The sequence below is a fragment of the Rhinopithecus bieti genome, unplaced genomic scaffold (assembly GCF_001698545.2).
Source record: "Rhinopithecus bieti isolate Rb0 unplaced genomic scaffold, ASM169854v2 scaffold_13174, whole genome shotgun sequence".
NCBI lineage: Eukaryota > Metazoa > Chordata > Mammalia > Primates > Cercopithecidae > Rhinopithecus > Rhinopithecus bieti.
This window is the reverse complement of record NW_016807335.1, coordinates 258738-281566: the sequence shown is the minus strand read 5'-3', so window position 1 is coordinate 281566 and position 22829 is coordinate 258738. Positions and strand designations below refer to the sequence as shown.

The 22829-nt window shown below is 41.5% G+C and overlaps 1 protein-coding gene across 1 annotated transcript in view; it reads left to right on the top strand.

The window, feature by feature from the left end:
* The window catches only part of CHN2 (chimerin 2), a 327093-nt gene that overhangs the window by 183830 nt on the left and 120434 nt on the right, over positions 1-22829 (top strand). Inside the window, 1 exon segment of the mRNA XM_017881350.1 lies at positions 18938-18969. Within this exon segment, the coding sequence (XP_017736839.1) occupies positions 18938-18969 (32 nt within the window).

The window sequence follows — 22829 nt, the reverse complement described above, 5'->3', positions numbered from 1 at the left end:
AAAAAAAAAAAAAAAAAAAAAAAACTAAAAACTTTCTTTTTTATTGACAAGTACTGTGAGCTACCAAAATGCATACTCCCCCACCCCCAAATTCACTCTCTTTGGAATACTTTGAGCTTCTTCTAAAATAATACAGACCCCGCAAGTATGCACCTAAACATATTTAGACATTTCCAAGGTGAAATCATAAGCACTGGGTAAGGGCTGTTGAGACCAAGCTGTTACGGAGTTCAGAGCCAAGGGGAGCAGCTGAGGTGAGCTGGAGAGGGCCACCAGAGAACAGTGCATATGCCAAGACATAAGATGAGGCAAAAGTGGAATGAGGAGAATAAATGGGAAATTAAACAGTGATTGATAATAGGCAAAGTTTCTGGAGAAGATTCTTTAATCTCTCTGGGTGATTTTTATTTCTTTTCCCCTCCCCTCCCCTCCCCTCCCCTCCCCTTCCCTCTCTTCCCTTCTCCTTTATTTCTCTTTTTGGACGGAGTCTTGCTCTGTCGCCCAGGCTGGAGTGCAATGGCATGATCTCGGCTCACTGCAACCTCCACCTCCTGGATTCAAGCCATTCTCCTGCCTCAGACTCCCGAGTAGCTGGGATTACAGGTGCCCACTATGCCCAGCTAATTTTTGTATTTTTAGTAGAGACAGGGTTTCACCATGTTGACCGAGCTGATCTCGAGCTCCTGACCTCAAGTGATCCGTCCACCGCGGCCTCCGAAAGTGCTGGGATTACGGGCGTGAGCCACCACGCCTGGCTGATTTTTATTTCTTAACATCTCCCTTGAAAATGTGTATTGCCTTAATTACTAGAGTTGGAATACTATGTGGTATTGTTCATTGTTTTAGAAAAAAAGAATAACTGATAGCATCAGGTATTACAACATGTGTTCTGCCATCCTCCTCTAGCTTATGACAGCTGGAACCCAAGATCCCATTACTCATTGATCTCAGGTGGTGGTGGTAGTGAGAGTGGGGATCCAAACTGAGACACAATGGTTATGCGGAGACACTGGCTTTTGTAACACCAGCCTTACTCATCCAAACACAGAATAAATGTCATACCTCCATAGGAGTTGCTACCTACAGCAGCCCCATATTATGTCTGCTCTGTGACTCAGAGGTCAGGTCCCACAAGTTTTGGGGTGTAACCAGGGTTATCCAGGAAAAGGAGCAGGTGCATAATGCTGGAGCTATAGTGAGGATTTAAAGACATGCTTCACATTTTGCTCACCTGGTTAAACTGTAACTGAGAAATAAAGCTGATGAAGGCAGGTTATACTTGGCTCCAGATAAGCTGTGTCTCCTACTGGAGTGTGGCCTGTCCAACCGAGCACTGAGAGGCTTGGACATAGATTTCTGACCTTGATTCTGCTTTCCATTGGAAAAAATGTGGATGATGCAATCTCAGACAGCCTCAATTTTAATATGACTGCACTGAATGATATTACCTAATTATTTACTCATTGTCAGTCTTTTAACAGAAATGACAGCTATCACATAAGGAGTACTTCCTGTGCCCTGAGCACCGGCTTCATAGTTTTACAGATGCTACTCCCACCACAATCCCATGGGGCTCGTTATCCCTCTCACTTTACACAGGAGGAAATGAGACAGGAAGCACAAGAGGGGCAAAGGCCAGATTCCAGCCCAGACAGTTCATATCCATGGCTGGGCTTCTAGTCCAGTGAGTCACAGAATGTGATCCCAGCATGAGCTGGGAACAGGTGAGAAATGCAGGTTCTCAGGCCCATCCCACATGTCCTGAATTACAAACCCTGGAGATGGGGCCCAGCAATCTGTGTTTTAGCAAGCTTTTCACGGGATTCTGATGCCCCCTCGGGTGTGAGAACTACTGTTCTAAGGACTGTGCTTGCTTCTCTCTGCTTTCTATTTCATCCTTCCTCCCTAATCCCTAGAGATAGAAGACTCATGATGCTCTTGCCTCCTGGTAATGCATGCTATTTGCTCAGCACTCGTGCTAGACTATTCATGGATTTCAGTGTAGGCACCCATAGCCTTCTTTATTTTTCCCAGATGTACTTCCTCCTAGATGTTATTTTCCACCCTTTAAAAATATTTTGTCTTTCTTCTTTGCTATTTCAAACTTTCCTATACTCTCTTATGCTGCAGAGACCAAATGTGAATCCTGCTTGTAAGGGTGGGGTCAGTACTTGATTAAGCCTGATCTCCTTCCTCTACCCTCCGTTTTCTGGTATTATACTTCTAATGTTATGTTTGTATTACTAATTAACAAAGCTATTCCAAATTCAGGTTTTTTTTTTGTTTGCTTTTTTTTGTTTGTTTGTTTGAGACAGAGTCTCACTGTATTGCCCAGGCTGGAGTGTAGTAGCATGATCTCGACTCACTGCAACCTGTGCCTCCCAGGTTCAAGCCTCCTGCCTCAGCCTCCCTAGTAGCTGGGATTACAGGCATCTGCCACCATGCCTGGCTAATTTTTGTATTTTTAGTAGTGACAGGGTTTCACCATGTTGGCCAGGCTGATCTCAAACTCCTGACCTCAGGTGATCCGTCTGCCTCACCCTCCCAAAGTGCTGGGATCACAAGCATGAGCCACCACGCCCCGCCTCAAATTCAGTCTTAATATGAGGATTCATGTTCATTCATATTCAGCATATACTATGATGAATTCCGGCTCTTTTGGGATCTTTTAGGTGTTTTCCTTATCTGTGGTCATGCACAAATCCTTGCTAGATTTCCTCCTGCTTTTAATGGACTCTTGCCTCAATGAAAATACTAAATTCATTATCATATGTCAGAAATGCTTTAATTGCATTTGTTTTCCAAGATGCTAGTTTCTTCACTCAGTTCATCCTCTGTGTGCTTAATGAGCATTTCTCAGTTCAGGATTTTAGATAACGAATTTGCTAATAAAAGCCAGTCCAGAGCAGGTGCTCTCCCAGGCCCACCTCCTTGCCTCAGTCTACCACTTGCCTGGCATCTGGCTGATGCTGACTGAGCCATTGGTAGTAATCTTCTTTGGCTATGTCCTTTAGCAAATCACAATCTCACTTGACATTAGCTCTAAGTACACCATGTCTCTGTCTGGTTGGACAGAATAGCAAGCTTTGCTTCAATGATGGTATCTTTTTCTTCCTCCTTATTTACATGGCCAGTGTCATTTCCCCATCTTCTGTGGAAAGAAATTAAATAGCCTTGGCACAGCCCAACAAAGGCATATTTGGTTGCCATCCAGCACCTTGCATCCTTCTAGGTAATTACACATCGATTGTTTGATGAATGTTCTTGGATCTCCCAAGCCTGTAATTACACTACTCTGGTTGTCCTTTTGCTCTGTCATGGTTCTCAGGGTTCCATGGCTTCTCAAACACCAGGCTTAATGATGCTTCATCAACACGTTTCAATTCAAGGATGCAGCTCAGACTCCTTAGTGTTTCATTAGTCTCAGTTTCTTAAAAATGTAATTCGCCATTTTCTGTCTCAGTTCATTGTGATTTCTTAAGTTGGCATCAGTATGCCGTAGCTTAAAAATTAATGATTCTCTCCTCCCACTGCATTAAAAAATGAAAGCATGAACAACCCACCATTAAATAAAAAGGCCTTTGAGGCATTGGCAAGCTCTGTGTTTTGAGCTAACAATAAGATGTCCTGAAACTGGTTTTTGGAGAATGGACCCTCATGCTTTTTAGTCTGGCATAGGCATTGGTCAGCTATATCCTGGAGACTGTTTTGGTAAATAAAGTTTTATTAGAACACAGCAATTACTCATTCTGTTATATATTGTCTATGGCTGCTTTCATGCTACCATGGCAGAGCTGAGTACTTGAGACAGAAACTATATGATCCCAAGCCTAAAATATTTACTTTATAGCCTTTGCTAGAAAAAAGTTTGCCGACCCCTGGTCTTACACTAAAAGTAACTTTAAAGAGTGAGTTAGGCCGGGCACAGTGCCTCACACCTGTAATGCCAGCACTTTGGGAGGCCGAGGCGGGCAGATCACGAGGTCAGGAGATTGACACCATCCTGGGTAACATGGTGAAACCCCATCTCTACTGAAAATATAAAAAAAAATTAGCTGGGTGTGGTGGCACATGTCTGTAGTCCCAGCTGCTCAGGAGGCTGAGGCAGGAGAATCGCTTAAACCCAGGAGGCAGAGGTTGCAGTGAGCTGAGATTGCACCACTGCACTCCCGCCTGGAGACAGAGCAAGACTCCATCAAAAAAAAGAAAGAAAGAAAGAAAGAAAGAGAGAAAGAGAGAAAGAGAGAAAGAGAGAGAGAAAGAGAGAGAGAGAGAGAGAGAAAGAAGGAAGGAAGGAAGGAAGGAAGGAAAGAAAAAGGAAAGGAAAGAAAGAAAGAAAGAAAGAGGGAGGGAGGGAGGGAGAGAGGGAGGGAAGGAAGGAAGAAAAAGAAAAGAAAAAAAAAAGACTGGGTTAATATATGTAAAGCACTTAGAACCATGCCTGACATTTATATATCAGAAGCATTGGTCTTTAATTTCTACCATCTTCCAAGTACTACATAAATGTTAGTGGGGAAAAAAAAGGAGTTTCAGCTTGGAATTTAGGATGAATTTGATCCCAAGCCATCTTGAGAGATGATTTGGCCTTCATGTTTAACTCGCATAAATTGATGAAAGAGGCCAAAGCAGTTACAAGAAGCAGGTGTTCTTTGACCTGCTTTCTGATGGTCACTTTCTCCCCATCAAGAGATGGAAGCCTGTTAGCAAAGGTGGCACAGCGCTCCATCAACAGGAAGTTCAAGGGGTGCGTGGAATCTGTTTATTTGGTAGCAACATCTGAACGTGGAAGCTAAACTGACTTTAATTTCAAGAGCAAGGCTGGTATTAGCCTCCTGTATGTTCTTGAATTCTGATTAATAATTTGTATGCCAACACCTTTGAGGAAAGAGTGCTACATCTGCAGTTAACTCTGAAGTCTGTTGTTTTTAAAGTTGGATTGATGAATGGATAGAGGAATGAAAAAATATATATGCTATAAAGCAAGAATAGTAAAAATGCTGTAGAATCTAGATGATGTATATATGGGTGTTTACTGTAAAAGTCTTTCAACCTTTCTGTATGTATGAAAATTTTCATTATAAAACATCAAGAAGAAAAAATGAAGACTGTGTGAGAAGAGTGGCAGAATGTGCTCTGGCCCATGGAACACAGACATTCTCTTGGGTGCACAACCCTGACAGGCAGGAGGATGGCTTGGCATGAGAGCTGTTGGAAACACTATAAGCCATGCTCAAGAATTTTTAATGTGGAATAGAGAACTTTTCTGAAAAAGAATAGTTGAAAGCAAGGACAAGCATTAATAAGGCACTTCTACTCTTTATTTATTACCATGTTGGGAATTATTTTGGGAGGAGTGCTTGCTTCAGAAATGCTAAAGTAGGTAATCTGTTAAAAAAAAAAAATAATAGAGAACAGGCTCCTGGATTTTATGTCATCATTACAATATAGAGCAATGAGTGCTGGCCCTGATATCAGGAATTGGGTTTTAACTCTGAATCTGCTGCTATCCCTGTGCAGGACTGTGGGCAAATTAGTTAACCACACTGAACGGCAGCTTCCTTGTCTATAAGAAGAAGGCAAAGATACATTTCCACCTTCCTGGTGGGAGAATATATGTAAAAGCATTCTGAAGGTCGTGACGATATCAGGGGATGATGAGTTCTCAAAGGGGGCAGTATCACCCCTAAAGTGGAGAAATTTGGTTCTTTAAAAAAACCTCTTACTATTTATATGTATAAAGCACAAATACCTATATAGAACATGAACAGATATACAGTCTCTGTGTAATATTAAAATTCCTTTGTGGGGAGGTGATTGAGAGAAAACCTGTCTAAAAGACTCCATAGAGAGCTATAATGCAAAATAGACAAGCCTTGAATTTCTACCATCTCCCAGATTCTGTTCTCCTTTGTTTTTCTTTAGGTAGATTAATTTTATCCGTCACTTTGAACACTTAATACTCTTACATTTGTAGGAGAGAGAGAAAAAAGTAACTTCTGGGAGAAGACTGAGAATGATAGACACTTTGCCTTTTCCAAAGTACGTATAGTACCACTTAACCCAAATACCATTAAGCTTTGATGGAAGGAATTTACTAACAAGAGTGAGGAATTAAATGAGTGTACTCACCCAATCTTTTTTCCTCTAGAAATTTAACAGCAGCATTAGTTTTCCCTTGATTTGATTCGATTCTATTGGGTACTTCAAGCTCTTTGGGCTTAGGATGTATGTGGAGAATTTAAAGAGAGTTTGGAGGAGAATAATGAAGATGAATTAAGGATTGGAAAATGGGACCTATTAGAAAAGGTCAAAGGAACAAGAATTATTTAGTTTGAGGAAGAACAGACAATCTAGTAGCACAGAGATGGCTTTTAATAATGGAAGCCTTATTCTGTAGAGAATATTGTCAGATTCTCATTTGCACTGAAGTCCAAAAGAAAGGAAGATGCATAATTGGAAGCTGGAGGAACATGAGATTACATATGAAGATAAAATTTCTCTTCATGATTAAATCCTGGATTTTGAATCTCCTCTACAGTATTTTTTATTTTAAAGCAAAATCCCTATCTGGTCGATCAGAAGTATGGACAAGTCAGCCCATCAGGTTTGATTTTCTGGCCCTAGTTGGGAGGCCAGCCAGCCAGCCCAGCCAATATGGCCTCCTGGGGATCTGGCTTGATGGAAGAAAACATTCATTTCACCTGGACCTGTGGCTCCATGATGCCAAAGATGAGTACAAAAAACTAGCCAACCGAGTGCCAGGCTAGTGCCAGAAAAGTGTGCCTAATTGGGTTGTCCAAACAAGGAGGGCCTAAGGCGGATTTTGGGAGCCAACATATGGAGCCAAGGAATCATGGTGCCAAGGAAGATGTAGCAAAGAAGAGTGGTTGAAAGTGGGCTGCTAGGAAGAAGGGCTGGATATAGGAGTGCCACTCATGGCTGGGCTTTTGGGTGTTCCTGGAAGCCTACTGTGAGAATGGATCAAAATCCATGGAAAGGTACTGGGAAGGTGTCCTAAGCTTCTAGGATAATGTTTATTCTCTCAGGGTTTTGGAACTGCTGCCCAAAGTCATAGTTCTCAGTCCTGGGTGTGAGTCAGAATCACCTGTGGAGCCTGGCAAACCTTACAGACACCCTGGCTCCAGCCCTGGAGATTTTGATTTAATGGAAATATCACTTAGATTTCTGTTGTAAGCAATAAAAGTCCATTCTCACTAAACTTAGCAATAAAAATCAGGGCCTAGGAGGGTGGACCAATTGTGGTTAGAAGGATACGAGGAAATTCCCTGGATGGAAAGAAAAGCTGGTCAGAGGGCTTGAGAAAGGATTTGAAGCAAAACTGATACACCTTGGGCAGTAAAAGGTGATGGTTAGTGTTAGAGTTCCAAGGTAATCCAATCTGCCCCTTTGCACCCTGCTTCTCTGTGCCTCAGTTAGTCTTCTGGAAATGGGTGTAACTGATCTTACCTCTTGGGTAATCATGTGGATTGACTGGGTTGATATATGTAAAGAAAGTGCTTAGAACAATGCCTGGTACATAAGTTCTCAATGACTATTAATGATTATTGTTGTTATTGTTGTCATTAGGCTCTGCCACGCATACGAATCAACTCTAACAGCTTCGTTTAATGGTTTCTACTCAAGTCGCAAATTCCAGGGGCAGAGCATCTGGGTGGTTTATGTTGTTTCACATGTCCACCCTCTAAAGAATGTGAGGGACTTGGATTAGCAGAATCACTGGCTCAAAATCACAGTTGTTGCCTATGGTCTTCAGTCTTCACTCTGGAGATTCAGAAAGCAGACAGGGGAACAAGATTTGTCCTGTAGCTTGGAAGCATAAAGCATCAAGGTGCGAGCTACCACCAATACCAGTCTTTCCATGGAGACCCCTTTTGAAATTTCAGTGAGCCCCAGAAAGGGATCTGGGAGCATCAAGCAAACCTGCCTTTCACTCATTGTGTTATGCCATGAGGTTGAGCTCTGTGAACACTGTGAGCAATATGCTGGGACAACAGAGGTGAAGAAACAGGAGCCCTTCCCTCAAGGAGCTCACACCGAGAGCTCATAAAAGCCAACAATCCCAATTCCAGTAAGGTTGCCATGGCCCTAACTCAGACCTTTTATAAAGTTCAGAGGCAGGAGACTTCCCCAAGATGGCAGCATTTCAGCTCTTACTTTTAAAATCAGTGAGATTTTGCCAGGCTAAGGCATAGAGGGACTGAAGAACAAATATTAGAATTCCAGGCAGAGGACATAACCCCACCAAAGAATAGCCTAGAAGTATGAGCAGCTGAGGGTGTGCTTCAGAAACTGCAGAAGCTATGTATGAGGAACATGAAGAACTGAGGGGTGAGGATGTCGTGGGGCAAGAGCATGTGTGTCAGTAAGAACATATTCTGCACACACAAGCAAGGACCATCCAGGGAAGATCCTAGATGCCATTCATGTGTTCATCCAATAAATACTTATTGAGTACTTGGGAAGGGCCAGGATTGTTTTAGACTAGAGATATAGCAGTAAGCAAAGCTCAGTAATCTTTGCCCTTGTATAGTTTCCATTTGAATGGAAGATATTGGTAAAAAATATATATATTCATCAGAGTTCTTCAGAGAAATAAAACCTGTGTGTGTGTGTGTGTGTGTGTGTGTGTGTGTGTGTTGCAGGTGGTGTAGTTGGAAGGCCTGAGAGCTCTCGAACTGATGGTGTTGATTCCAGTCTGGGTCTGAAGGTCTAAGAACCAAGAATACCAAGGGCAGGAGAAGATCAGTGTTCCTGCCCTAGCAATCAGGAAAAGGGAGCATGAATATAACCTTCCTCTGCCTCTTTGTTTTATTCAGGCCCTCGATGGACAGGATAGTACTGACCCACACTAGGGAGGGCCATCTGCTCTACTCAGTCACTGAATCAAAGGCTAATCTCTTTGAGAAACACCCTCCCAGACACAACCAGAAATAATGTGTATCAGATACCTGGGAATCCCATGGCCCCCACAAGTTGACACATAAAATTGGTCATCATAACACACAAGTAAAATATATAGTATATCAGATGATGATAAATGTCATGGGGAAAAAATAATCCAGAAAAGAAGGATGGGGTATGCCAAGGAGAGGAGTTACCATTTTTAAGTAGGGTGGTCTGGGAAGGTCCCACTGAGTTGTGTAGGTTTGACCATACAGCAGTGGAGAACCAGTGAAGAATTCTAAGCTGAGAGCAATGTGACAAGACTTGCATTTTCTGACTTAAGTGTGAAAGATAGATTGGAAGGTGATAAAAGGATATAGGGAGACCAGTAAAAAGACTACTTTCATGGTCTAGCTCAGTGGATAGCCCAGTGGACATGGAGAGAAAGGGACCATTTTAAAAGCAATTAAGGAACTGCATACAATGAAGAAGACTTTGTGGCAGATTGCAAGTGGGGTTGAGAAGAGGGAGGAGTCAGAGATGATGATGTATAGCTTGGGCATTGAGTGGATGATACCCTGGGTGGTAGCATTCATTGGGGTGAAGAGTAAAGAAGGGTAAGCCATTAGGTACGGTGAGTACCGATCAGTCTACCCAGGTCTCCAGAATGGCCATGTTTTAGAGTTTCCACCATTTTCATATCAACCCATCTGTAACAGCACAGTCAATGTTCTCTATAGTACATTATATCTGTTATCCCTGGGCAATTTCCCTTCCTTTTGGTGTAGGAGAAGATTATAGGCTTTGGAGTCAATTAGATGTGGTTTGGATCTCATCTCCATGCCTCTGCATGATCTTCAAGTAATGTTAACCATACAGGCCTTCTTTTTCCCATCTGCAAGATGGGAATTACAATCTCCATGTGGCTTGCTTGTTGGGAGACCTGAAACATCCACACTGAAGGCATTGTTAAATGTTGGCTCCTCCTCTGCTCCTCCTGGCCCTGCCCTTAGTGGAGTTCTGGGTCAAGGTCAATAGGACTGAACTGGGAGAAGATCAGAACCAGTAGCAAAAGGGCTCAATGCATGAGGCATGGGTATTTGTATGAGTGTGTCTGGGTGTAGTTGCCCCCATCACTTTTAAAATCTAAATATAAATAATGTTGGCAATTTACCTTCCTCTGTTATGATTGTAATACATATTGTTTATAGTGTTTATGTAATGAACCCTGAGAAAACAGGACTTCTCTGAGCCCCATCCTGGACAGCCATTAGACAGTGCTTTAGCCACTCCTTCCTGAGATAGCTTCTGGGACCTGGGAAAGCTGTGAGTGGCGGAAGTCTTGTTTCCAACCCAGCAATCAGGGCAAAATTTCAAAGCTACATACTGTGAGGTGTGGAGTCCCATAGCTGTAAGGAATTCAAATGTTAATTCACATGTATGCATAGCATGGCTGATCACTCCCAAGAAAGAAATTTCTTTAGTGTTTTTTGTAGTTTAACATTGTTTAAAATTTTCCAGAGAGGGAGGAGGTTCCCTTTTAATCTTACTGACATTTTAGTCTGTTCCATTTTGTATTCATCTGATATATTTCCTTGAGTAATTGGAGGTACTGTCTTTTCTTAAAAGCTAGCTTTATGTATTATCAGCATTATAGAAAGCAAATATTTCCTGCTGCCTTCCTTTTACTCCATTTTACTTAATGTATTTAAAGTTTTTGTTGCTTATTTGCATTTTTGGTTAAAAAAAAGTTTCTAATATTCTTCCTTGGGAATACTTAACAGTTCAAAGTTCTTCCAGTCTAAAGCAGGGTTTCTTGACCTTGGCACTATTGACATTTTAGAGGGATAATTGTTTATTGTAGGGGGTTGTCACATGCACTGTGTGATGTTTATTAACATCCCTGGATTCTGCCTGCTAGAGGCCAGGAATACCCTCCTCCCACTCCTGACAGTCAAAACTGTCATGAGGCAAAAAATAAGCCAAAGAAGAGGGACGGGGTATGCCAAGGACAGGAGGTCCCACTTTTAAGTAGAGTGATCTGGGAAGGTCCTGCTGAGTTGTGTAGGTTTGACCACGTGGCATTGGGGAGCCAGCGGGGAATTCTGAGCAGAGAATAATGTGACGAGATTTCCCCAGACTTTGACAAATGTCCCTTGAGGAGCAGAATCACCTCCCCTCCTAGTTGAGAACCACTGGTCTAAAGAAAATATTTTATGTTTGTTTGCTCTAATATTATCACTGATAATCATAATTTCTGGAAAATTTGGGGGAGCAGAAGTGAAGCCAGAAAATAAACCAAATGATTGGAAACTGCTTTGGTCTTGAGCACCCCTAAGCTGATCTACTTATGTGCATCTGTAAGTTCACAGAATGTTTCGATCAGGTTGCTGAAGTATCCAACTTGTGTGTATGTGCAAAACTTAGCAAAGCAATTGGTTACCTTTTAAGGAGATTTATTACAGAAAGACTGACCAGTGGACTTTTATAATACATTCTATTCAAGACCTGAAGGAATTTACCTTGTCAGTGTCCTATTAGATTTCAAGAAGTGTTAAAGAAATGCCATGAGGAAAAAATTAGGCCTTAGATTCTAAATGGAAAGAAGTGGGAGATTTTAGAGTCTGCTCAATTTTCATTCTATGCTCTACACTTTGACTACAAGAGTGTAAATTTCAGTACTTGAATTTTCTTTCTCTCCTTTTCAATGGAGGATCCTTGGTTTCTAATTAAAAAGGAATTATCTGTATTTATTTTTTGTGGATGAAATTGCGCAGTATCACCAGCACAAATCCCCCCATCAAAAGCCTTTTCTCCCCTACTTGATCTATCTATCAGAAAATCCAGCAATCTAGCTGCCCTGTGTAGGAGGTTGCTAAATCAGGTTTTAAATTATTTCTATTAAGTAAAACTTAACATATACCAGCTGCGGAGGGATTATAAAAGCTTTGTTCTTTCAATAATTGGAAACCTTGTTTACAGAGGACTCACAATATTCTGTAAATGTCTTTGTGTTGAACATAAAGGAACTTGTATTTATCTAGGCAATGATAATCTGACTATAAAGCAAACTCATTTAAGGATTATGCTTCCTGTCTCTCACTGTGCAGCTGTCACCCTACTGTTCTTTGAAGCTTTGCAGAATGCTGAGGAGTCTTCCTTAAAGTTGAAAAATACATTGGGAAATAAACCAGGTAGTTTGGGAATACATGTGGTTCCAAATCACGGGGAAATATTTGAGAGACCCCAAATGTCACTCCATCCTAGGCAAATTTTTCCAAAGTTCACATTTGCCAGTTCGTTGATGGGATGCAGTTCATTCAAAAGAGATGTTAAGGTGTTGAGTCCTAGCAAAGAAAACTGAAGGCCATTCAGATAATCTAATAGTTAGTCAAACTGTAGAATTTTGAGAGCCAACAAAGGCATTAGCACTGATTAGTATCTACTGGAGAAGGAGTGAAGCACAGTACTTAGGGGTGGTCCCAGACTAGACTCAGCCGCTTACTAGCTCTGAGACCTTAAGCTATTTAGTGGTTCTCTTTAAAATAATAGCACTCACTTACCTTGGAGCATTGTTTAGAGACTTAAATGAAGCAATAGGAAAGAAACCCTCAGGACTGTGCCTGGCACAGAGTAGCTACTCAATAAATGAGAAGCTATTGTCACGATGATCCAAGTCTCACATGTGGTATCTTGTCTAATCTGTGAAACAGCCTTATTAAAATAGCCAATTTGTATAACTCCAGTTTTACTGAAAATTGAGAAAAATGAGATGCAAAGGAGTGTAATAACCTACTCAGAGTCCCACAGTAACTGGATTGATGAGCAAGGGTCCACAGGCATATTCTGTATCTCATTCCGCAAACATGTAATGAGCACAGCCACTCTTGTTTTCCGGATACTCACTATTTGAATATTTGCTATCAGGACTTGCTAAAAGCCGTTCCCAATTAGAAACCAGCTATGACACGTTCTCTCATGTGTGGCAGCTTCTCAAACTTTAATGTTTCTATGAATCCCCTTAGAATTGCAGATCCCACATTTCTGGCAAATTCCAAGATGATGCCAATACTGCCGGCCCCATGATCACACTCTGAGTAGCAGGGTGCTGAAAGACGAAGGGTGGGCTTCTCTCATATCTGTGTTCTCCTGAGCAGCTGCGTGTTTAAACATAGAGCACATTATATCTGTAATTTCCCTACCTTTTCCCTGAGGGTTTAGCCCTTCAGTATTTGTTCAGGCCAGGAGCCTAGGAGCACTACCAACTCAGGTCCAATTAGATAGTAACTCTCAAATCTTTGGTAATATCACTGCATTATTTATTTTTATTATAATAATGCTCAGTGTAGAAGGATAATGAAATTCCTATTTATTCAGCTGTAGACTGCACACAAATATACCTGCTCATTAGTGCATTAAGTGTTAAACAATTAGGTAATTGGTTTTTAAATGTTTTATATTGTGAAAAGATTGTTATTAGATTGTCAAGTAATTATTTAGGGGCGTTTTAGTAATATTTGGAAAATGGATATTTTACATTCTGTAAAATGATTTTTTTTTCTATGTAAAGTAACGGAATATAGGCTCTTGCTGTTTGAAGCTCTGCTGCCCTACACGTTTTTTAGGAATGGGCTAGACTGAGATAACGAGGGGTATCTGCATTTACTCTGTGACAGACATTGGGAGAAATCCTGGAAATACGTGAATGATGAAGACAAAATTGCTGCTCCACAGAACAGTTAGAAAAAAATGGCAAATAAATATTTAAAACATGGTGAGATAAGTTTTCTATTGAAGATATGTAAAAGGAGCTCTAAGAACACGGCAAAGGATGGGCTTAACCCTTTCTTCTGTACAGAGGAGACCTTCTCTGGATCCCAGTGATAGCTCATAGCAAGTGACTGGCTGTCTGTGCCTGGCACTGTTGCAAACATATTACACATATTTATTCCTTTAGCTCTTACAACAACCCCATGAGGTAGGTACTTTTTATTATCATTTTCATTTTAAAGATAAGAAAACTGAGGAGTATAGAAATAGATAACTTGCTTAAATTCCCACAGATCTGGCCTCAAACCTAGGCAGTTTGGGTCCAGAGCCTACCTTCTTAACCCACATATGATCTGCCTCGTTTGAAAGAGAATTCAGGATCTTAAAACAAGACCACGTAAAAATGATGGACACATTAGAAGGCATACACTTACGGAACTGCAAGTCATCTGGTTTGATGAGTGCAGAAGATGAACATAGGGCGATGAGGCTGTTGGGCTGAAAACATAACATTCGTATAGCCTCACATATATGGGAACACGGTGTGTGGACTGTGGATAGTAGGAACAGGACTAGACAGGACGGAACCCATCTCCAGTAGTCACAGTGCTAACAATTTAATTATACTTGAGATATAACTATAAAGTCTGAACATAGATGTTATTTTAACACATCTGTTACATGGGCATGGTCTCTTCCCATCAGTCATCTTGGGAAACTCTGCTTCGATTTCTGCCAAGTTCCCATTGCTCAGAGCGGGTTGAGAATGTCTCTTCTAAAATTCCTTCAGAGCAAGTCACAGTGAAAATCCTATTATCTTATGATCATGCCTCGTTTTTGTCCAAATGTTTTTCCTAGTTTGGTCACTCACCCCGTTTACTTACTGGTCTTGGCTCCAAATAACATATACCTGTTTGCTGAAATAACAAGCACTTTCAAATCCATTCTCAAAAAACACAAACTTATGTATATTTCTACATATAGTGATTCTGACTTTAGTATGTGCTTTAAAATCATCTAGGGGGCTTGATTAAATTACACGTCATATCCCTACCCTCTGTAATTTTGGCTCAGCTGGTCTGAGATGGGGATGCTGTCTGCAGTCTTCAACAAGCATCTTGAAGTTTCTGTTTTGAATGACCAGCCCACACTTCAAGAAGTGTACCTTTAAGGATATTCACAAGAAAGGGTGGTATATATTAAGGTAGTTCCAAAAGAGAAATTCCAAAAATGTTCTGGTCAACAGGGATATAAGTGGCATGTATTGTGCCTACCTTGGGGGGCTATTCTCTTGTAGTTGATGCTTATTTAGGATAAAATGTTCAGTTTTATTTTTAAAAAGAATCAGCCACCATTCTGCATGGTCACACCATATACACTGAAACCCTCTGTGCCTTGTGAAGGACCCATTTCATGTGTTTTCTCAATGACCTCCTACTTGGTGCTCTGCTTCTGTAAAGAGAGGTGTTCCTTTTTGAGCCGGCTGGATCATCTAAGGATTAGAGGATCTAGTAATCCATCTAACATGACCACGTATTTTCTTTCTCTTAAAAAGAATGAGCTGCTTTCACGTCTTGGACTCAGAGCGCTAAATCCCAAGAGCAGACATGGCAGATCTGACAGCTGTCAGTCATAGTCACAAAGGCCAGGTTGACCGGGTGATGGATTGACCAGCTGCAGCTGCTGTCCTAGGATAGTCACAGTGGCAGGGAAGCTCCAGAACCAACTTTCATTCATGTCAGGATATATTGCATTTTCCATTCCTTTCTGAATCCATGTGACCACCTAAATTTTTTGATTAAGTTATCTGATTTGAACAAACATAGTTTTCAATGAGAATGCACGAACTTCTAAGTTGCCTTACTTTTTATTTATCAACTATCCTGTTGCCTTCACACGTACTGAAGAGAATGTCATACAATTGGAAACAGAAATTGAGAGCTACAGTTTCTTTTATTAAATTCAGTTTCACAGGTGGGTCCTGGTTTCCATTGATGGCTGACACGGAGCCTTGCCAGGGAGTGAGTCAGGCTTCTCTAAGGCACTGCTGGGGGCACAGCACAGAGGTTCCTAGTCTCTTGGCAGAGCTTTGTCTCTGGAAGCCTTAGCCCCCAACCACCTGTTCTGTCTGGATCTGAGGATCCAGTATTATCCACCTTGAAGAAATGTGGACATTGTATGATTTGTATAGCATCATTTAACTTAAACATTAAGCTCTTGACTGGTTTAAAGCTTAGTGAAGTATAGAAATAGAGACTGTTTAGACTCCTGTGAGTAAAAAGTTTATAAAAAGAAGAGGATTTTGTTTTTTTGATCCCAACCTCTCTTTCTCTTTGACATTAACAAGGACACATATATTTTCTTTAAGAGTTTCAGGGACAGGCCGGGCGCGGTGGCTCAAGCCTGTAATCCCAGCACTTTGGGAGGCCGAGATGGGCGGATCACGAGGTCAGGAGATCGAGACCATCCTGGCTAACATGGTGAAACCCCGTCTCTACTAAAAAATACAAAAAACTAGCCAGGCGAGTTGGCGGGCGCCTATAGTCCCAGCTGCTTGGGAGGCTGAGGCAGGAGAATGGCATAAACCCGGGAGGTGGAGCCTGCAGTGAGCTGAGATCCGGCCACTGCACTCCAGCCTGGGCAACAGAGCGAGACTCCGTCTCAAAATAAAAATAAAAATTAAAATTAAAAAAAAGAGTTTCAGGGACAAAAAAGGAAGGAGAGACTGGATTGCTGTCAAAATGGCCCCCAACCAGTAGAAGCAGTGATCAGATGGCCAACCACATCCTCTATCTTTACTCTCTCTTACGTCTGTCTTTCCTGTCCCCTACATAGGGTTGCTAGATTTAGGAAAGAAAGAAAGAGAGAGAGAGTAGGGAGAGAAGGAGAGAGGGAGGGAGGGAGGAAGGGAAGGGGAGGGAAAGTGAGTGGGGTGGGGAGGAGAGGGGAAGGGAAGGGTGGGAAAGGGAGGGGAGAAGGGAGGAAGGGAGAAAGGGAAGGAGGGACCAGGATGCCTAGTTAAATTTAAATTTCAGATATGCAAGGAATCATGTGTTAGTATGTATCTCATGCAATATTTGGGACCTATTCCATGGCCTTCTTCCATGCCTGTCCCACACAATTCAGGGCTCTTCTTTTATTTTCTAGTGGTTTTCATTTTCAGAAGATTTGTCTCTCAGTTGGATCAAACTCTCTTCTGAGCAGAATCTTATTTGGCATCTTTCAAGGCACCCTAAATATCATTTTCCCTCTTTGGGGGTCTATGTTAGATTTCTCCTTAAGCATTTCCCTCTGCTGCAAGTGCAGAACACCGCTGAGTACCTCATGCCGTTCCTCTCTGCACCTGCAAGGTCATTATTTCATGTACAATGGCTAGCCTGAGCATAGAGCCCAGAACATAGGGGTGCTATATATTTTTATGATTGGTTGTGAACTGAAAGCAATTTGTTGTCTTGTTAAGAATAATTAAATTCAGCTTTTATTAACTGTTTGCCTGCATGCCAAGAGTTAGTAGTATTACCATGTGGCTCATCTGGGAAGTAAGTAACTCCTTCTCTTTTAGGGAAATAAAATACAGGAAGGGAATAGGGTTGAGAGCTATACCCAGATTTTGCAGACTTGTGCTACAGTTCAGCCAAAAAGATGGAAATTTAAAAATTGTCCTCATATATGGAGAATCACTTCAAATTTTGGAATATCACCTCTCAAAGAATGGAGATTTCTGCCATTATATATCATTGACTTTCATGAGCTTTTCTAGTCCTAAATTTATTCTCTGTCATGTTGGTTTTACAGTCACATATCTATAATATTATAAAACTAAAAAAGAACTTTGAAAGCCAAAAGAATGATGTAAATGACAACATATTCAATTCTCATTAAAAAGCTTACCAGCCTATAGAATAATGGCACACATAATTTATAGAAAGGATATCAGATAACCAGGTGCCTTTTTATACCTGGATATATTGCTCCTATTAATGATATTATTTAAATCTTCCTTCACAAATTACACCGAGCGGGCTTTGAACCTTGAAGAGTAAGTTATGGATGTCCTGCTTGGTTGAGTAATTTTCAGGTATAAAATGCACAGAAGAGTGAACACATATTTAGAAATGTCTAGATGGTAAGTTTTGTACCAGCGAGGCTTATCCTAGGCAGCATTGTGAGTGTGGTCCCCAAAGCCCCAGTCCGCCTTTCTGAGCCTTTTCCCTGAGCTCCTAGTGTCCTGCTACCTATTCAGATTTGCATCCTTTGGAGGATGGAGCTAGGCCAGGAAACTGCCCCATATCATGAAATCCTGCTACTGTGCCTGTCCCTGAGCCCTGCTGTGAAAACTGTTCATTTGACTCTAGGAAGAAATGACTGTGAATAAAACAGCTGCCAAGCTCATATCCTACAACAGTGAATAAACATAAACTTGCTGTCATACATATAACCATTCATAAAAACCCATAACTTAATGTGGCTCTACTATGTTTTGAGTGTCCCTGGAGTTAGGGGAGAAGAACAAAGGCTGAGCATGAGAAATCATGTCACTTTCTCACCAACTCCAACATCATAAACATGTGAACACAAAGCTCTTATGAAAGCAGATGATCATGTATGTGAGAAAAATCGAATGTGATAACCTCAAGGCTAAAGCTGTGATTGAAAGATCTTTCTGGAATGTTTGTGTTTTAGTCAAGTCATAAATCTTGTTCTCTGTAGCCTGCACCTCTGGTGTCAAATGAATTTCAGCTCATTAGCCACATGTTGAAAAAATAAGAATGTTAGAATATTGACTTTATTTGGAACGTGATCAAGTTAAGTCTGCTTTATTTTTTAATCCAGGTAGACTCCTTGTTTTAATTATAAATCCATAATAAAACAATTAGGCACAGAGTAAAATAAATGCTTATGTTTTATTCATGACAGAAGTAGTTGTTTTATCATTCAGGATGAAGCCTTATAATACCCTTACAAATTCCTTAATATTAAAATAAGCATCGCTTTGTTTTTGTTGGAAATTCTCTTATTGGATGATTGGGTTTGGGTGGGAAGTGAGCCTAATGATTGCAGAAATGTGGTGATTCTAGATCATTCCTACCTGATACTGGAATGTGCTGATTATAACTCCATAGCTTCATAGATCTCTGATTTGGAGGATATAATCTGTAATAAAATTAGTACCAGGACCCTAGTTCTGTTTATTTGAGTAGCATTTTTATCTCGCTGATTTGAATTCAAATGCATTATTAATTTTGTTTTCTTTTTAATATAGGTGGAAAACAGACCAAAATATTATGGAAGAGAGTATGTATTATACTATTCTTTGTTTTAATAATTTAATAAGTAGTCATTTCATGTGTCATTTAAATATTACAAATTTTCTAATATATGGTCATCATATGTCTATTGTGCAAGAGTTTAATGATAAGAATAAATGCAATCAGACTCCTTTGAATTAATATTTTTTATAGCACTCAAGTGCTTGGTTTCCATTAATGTGGGAGGGAGAGCATCTTGCACTACTTTTCCCTCCACAAAAGAGCTACTGAGTGCATGGCAAGTACTTGAAACGTGAGGCAGCATTTTTCATAATGGAGGCTGTCTGTCAGTGTTTCATTTCACTTTCTACCTCAACACAATAGAAACGTTTGGGTTGTCCAAGATGGTACGTTGTATCTGAGTTCCTGACTTTTGTGTACCTCCGTGCAGTGGTCTGGATAGGTATCCCACTTCCCTGCATTCTCATAAAACCCAAATGATTTCTCTTGGCTTGGCTGTATTAGCCAAATTGCCTTAATACTCCTTTCCATTTTTCTCTTAATTTCAACTCTTGTTTTGTTTCATTTTTTTCCAAAACCTACTGCCCAGCAAATACACATGGCCATAAAAATAATTCACAGTCTAAGCCTATGTTGTATACAACACATCACAGAGGGCAGGCAGAATAGGCCAGGGGAGAGGAGATGCATCAATCACTTTTCTTCCCAAGTCCAATCTGGAGGCGTTGTGAGGCAACGTCTCTTTAGAGTCTGCCTTCCAAGCTCTCACAGCCAATCCTAAACCTTCTTCTTATTCCCTTACCCGTCAGAGCCTCATCTTCATGATTAATGACTCTCTTAGTGGTCGCAGCCCGGTGCACCTTCCTAATTGCCACAGCTGCATTTCAGAACCTTCCTTGCAGCGCCCTGGGAATTTGACCAGCACCTCTGGAATGCCTGCCTGCGGGCACTGGCCTCCGCTCCTCTCCACCCCATGTCCCTACTATCTAATCTATGTTGTAGTATGGCTTTTTTCCCTCAGTATGCTTATTTGTTTTTTTCTTTAAGATAGCACAATTAATTTTAAAAAAATAGAAGAAAATGAAAACCTACCATCTACACTTTTGCATGTGAGTTCTAAAAGGAGCTGTTTATTATGCATTTCTTTCTTTTTTTTTTTTTTGCAGAAAAGTTTTCTTGAATGACTTTTAGTTCTCATCTTCTTACCCCAATTCATGTAAAGCATATGAGAGTCTTGAGACTAAGGAAGTATTTTCTTAACTACCAAAAGGAACATCTTTTATTAGATGGTAATATAGCCTAAAACCTTCAGATTCTGTGTTTCTGTTTATTTTTTTTTTAAATGAATGGTGTTTTTTTCTTCCACTTAAAAAGTAATACATGCTTCATTCAGGAAACGCACATACACATTTATTCCTAGAAGGAATCACAAGAAATTATTGACAATGGATACCTTTAGGGAGAGAGGACTTTTGCATTTTTAGTTCTTTTGTACCTTCAGCTTTTGAAATTGGAATTTTCTGCTGTGCACAGGTGTTACTTTTGTTTTAAAAATAAATTATGGCTGGGCACAGTGGCTCACACCTGTAGTCCTGGCACTTCAGGAGGCCAAGGAAGGCAGATCACTTGTGCTCAGGAGATTAAGACCAACCTGGGCAACATGGAAAGACCTCATCTCTACAAGAAATACAAATATTACCCAGGCATGGTGGCACATGCCTATAGTCCCAGCTGTACTCAGGACCACAGGAGGGAGGTGGGAGGATCACTTGAGCCCAGGAGGTCAATTGAACCATTGCACTCCGGCTTGGGCAACAGAGTGAGACCTTGTATAAAAAAAAAATTAATACATTAATACCAATTAACTTGGAAAAATTAGAAAATAAAGGAAAATACAAGATGAAAAATACCCATAGTTCCACCGTGAAAGAGAATCATTGCTAACCTTTTCCCTTCATCTCTTTCTGGTCTTCGTGCATGCTTGCTTTTTTCTTACCAAGTTGCAATCATAGTAATGTATTAGATATTATAGGTTGGAGATATGTAGGCTGAGGCTCCTCCCTCAGCCTCCCGAGTAGCTGGGACTACATGTGCCTGCCACTACGCGTGGCTAATTTTTTTATATTTTTAGAAACCATGCATAAAGGGGATGACAAGCCACAGACTGGGTCTTCAGGTGCACAAAATTGTCATTTTCTTCTTTTCAATGATTGAATTTAATTTAGTTCTTGACAGCGTTTGATGCTGTCAATCACTTAAACTTGCCAATTCAAGTGAATTAAAACTTAAGTTCTAGTGTTCAATAGCACAGCAAGGTGACTATAGTTAAAACAATTTATTGTATACTCCAAAATAGCTAAGAGAGGCTTTCAAATGTTCCCAACATAAAGAAACAATAAATGCTTGAGGTGATGGGCATCCTGATTACCCTGATTTGATCATCACACACTGTACTTATGTATGAAAGTATCACACATTCCCCATAAATATGTACAATAATTATGTATCAATTAAAATAAAATAGAAAAGTATGCATACTCAAAATCAAGCGTTAAAAAAAAGGAAACATAAAACTTAGCTGCTTTTGGCTGGGCACAGTGGCTCATGCCTGTATTCCCAGCACAAGGATCGCCTGAGTTCAGGAGTTCGAGACCACCCTGGGCAACATGGCTGAGACCCCCCCCCCCGCTCTTACTGAAATACAAAAAATTAGCAAGCATGGTGGCACATACCTGTAGTCCCAGCTACTGGAGAGGCTGAGGCACAAGCATCGCTTGGGCCTGGAGGCAGAGGTTGCAGTGACCTGAGATCACGCCACTGTGCCACTGCACTCCAGCTTGGGCTACAGAGTGAGAGTCAGTCTCTTAAAAAAAAAAAAAAAAAAAAAAAAGATCTAGCTGCTTTTAGGTTTAGAGACTCCCCCTTTTCCTGTCCCTTCTGCTGAAGGGACCTGGGGCAGGTCCCTCTGTGTGCCCTGTCCTGCTATTGTTACTCTGGCCCCCAGGTTGTGTCTTCGACATCCCAGCTTTTGTCTTTTCTACTTATGTGTGGGAATATTGGCAATGCTGTCTGCCCCTCCCACTCTCCCGCTGCACGTCCCCTCCCCCCGCACACCCACCCCCACATTCACTGCCAACCCATCCACCAACCCATCGCAAGGCTGCCCCCAGGGCTCTTCACCCAGGCCGTCTACCCTCTCCATGCTGGCTCAGGCTGCCCAAGAGGCTCCTCCGCAAGGTTCCTAAGTCCAGTGGCCTCACTGTCAAAGCCCCAACACCTCTGCTCCAGGCCCCAGTAAACTGGCCTCCCAGTTCCAATCCACACCTGCTAGGCAGGGCCAGTTAAACCCCCTGAGACTGGGCTCTGCCTCAATCCCTCCCACCGGAACTGGGGATGCACAGAACGTTCATCCTCACTCAGAAGAGCATTGCTCCAAGACCTCCAGGCATCAGCTCCTGAGATTTAAAATCAAACTTTGGGAAGCCAGAAAGCCTGTTTCTTCCAGGCCATCACTGCCGTACACCTTTAAGAAGCGATTTTGGACCTCTGGGGACAGCGCACAGCTGAAGACCAACAGGGGAAGTAGCGGGAGCCGGTGCAGACGCGAACGACTCTGTCTGACAGCTTTGGGGAGAGCCGTGGATCTCCCAACGCGGAGGTTGAGATCTGAGAACGGACAGACTGCCTGCTCAGGTGTGTCCCTGACCCCTGAGTAGCCTAGCTGGGAGAAATCCCCCACTAGGGGCAGTCTGACACCCCACACCTCACAGGGTGGAGTACACCCCTGAGAGGAAACTTCCAAAGGAAGAATCAGACAGGTACACTCGCTGTTCAGCAATATTCTATCTTCGGCAACCTCTGCTGCTGATACCCAGGCAAACAGGT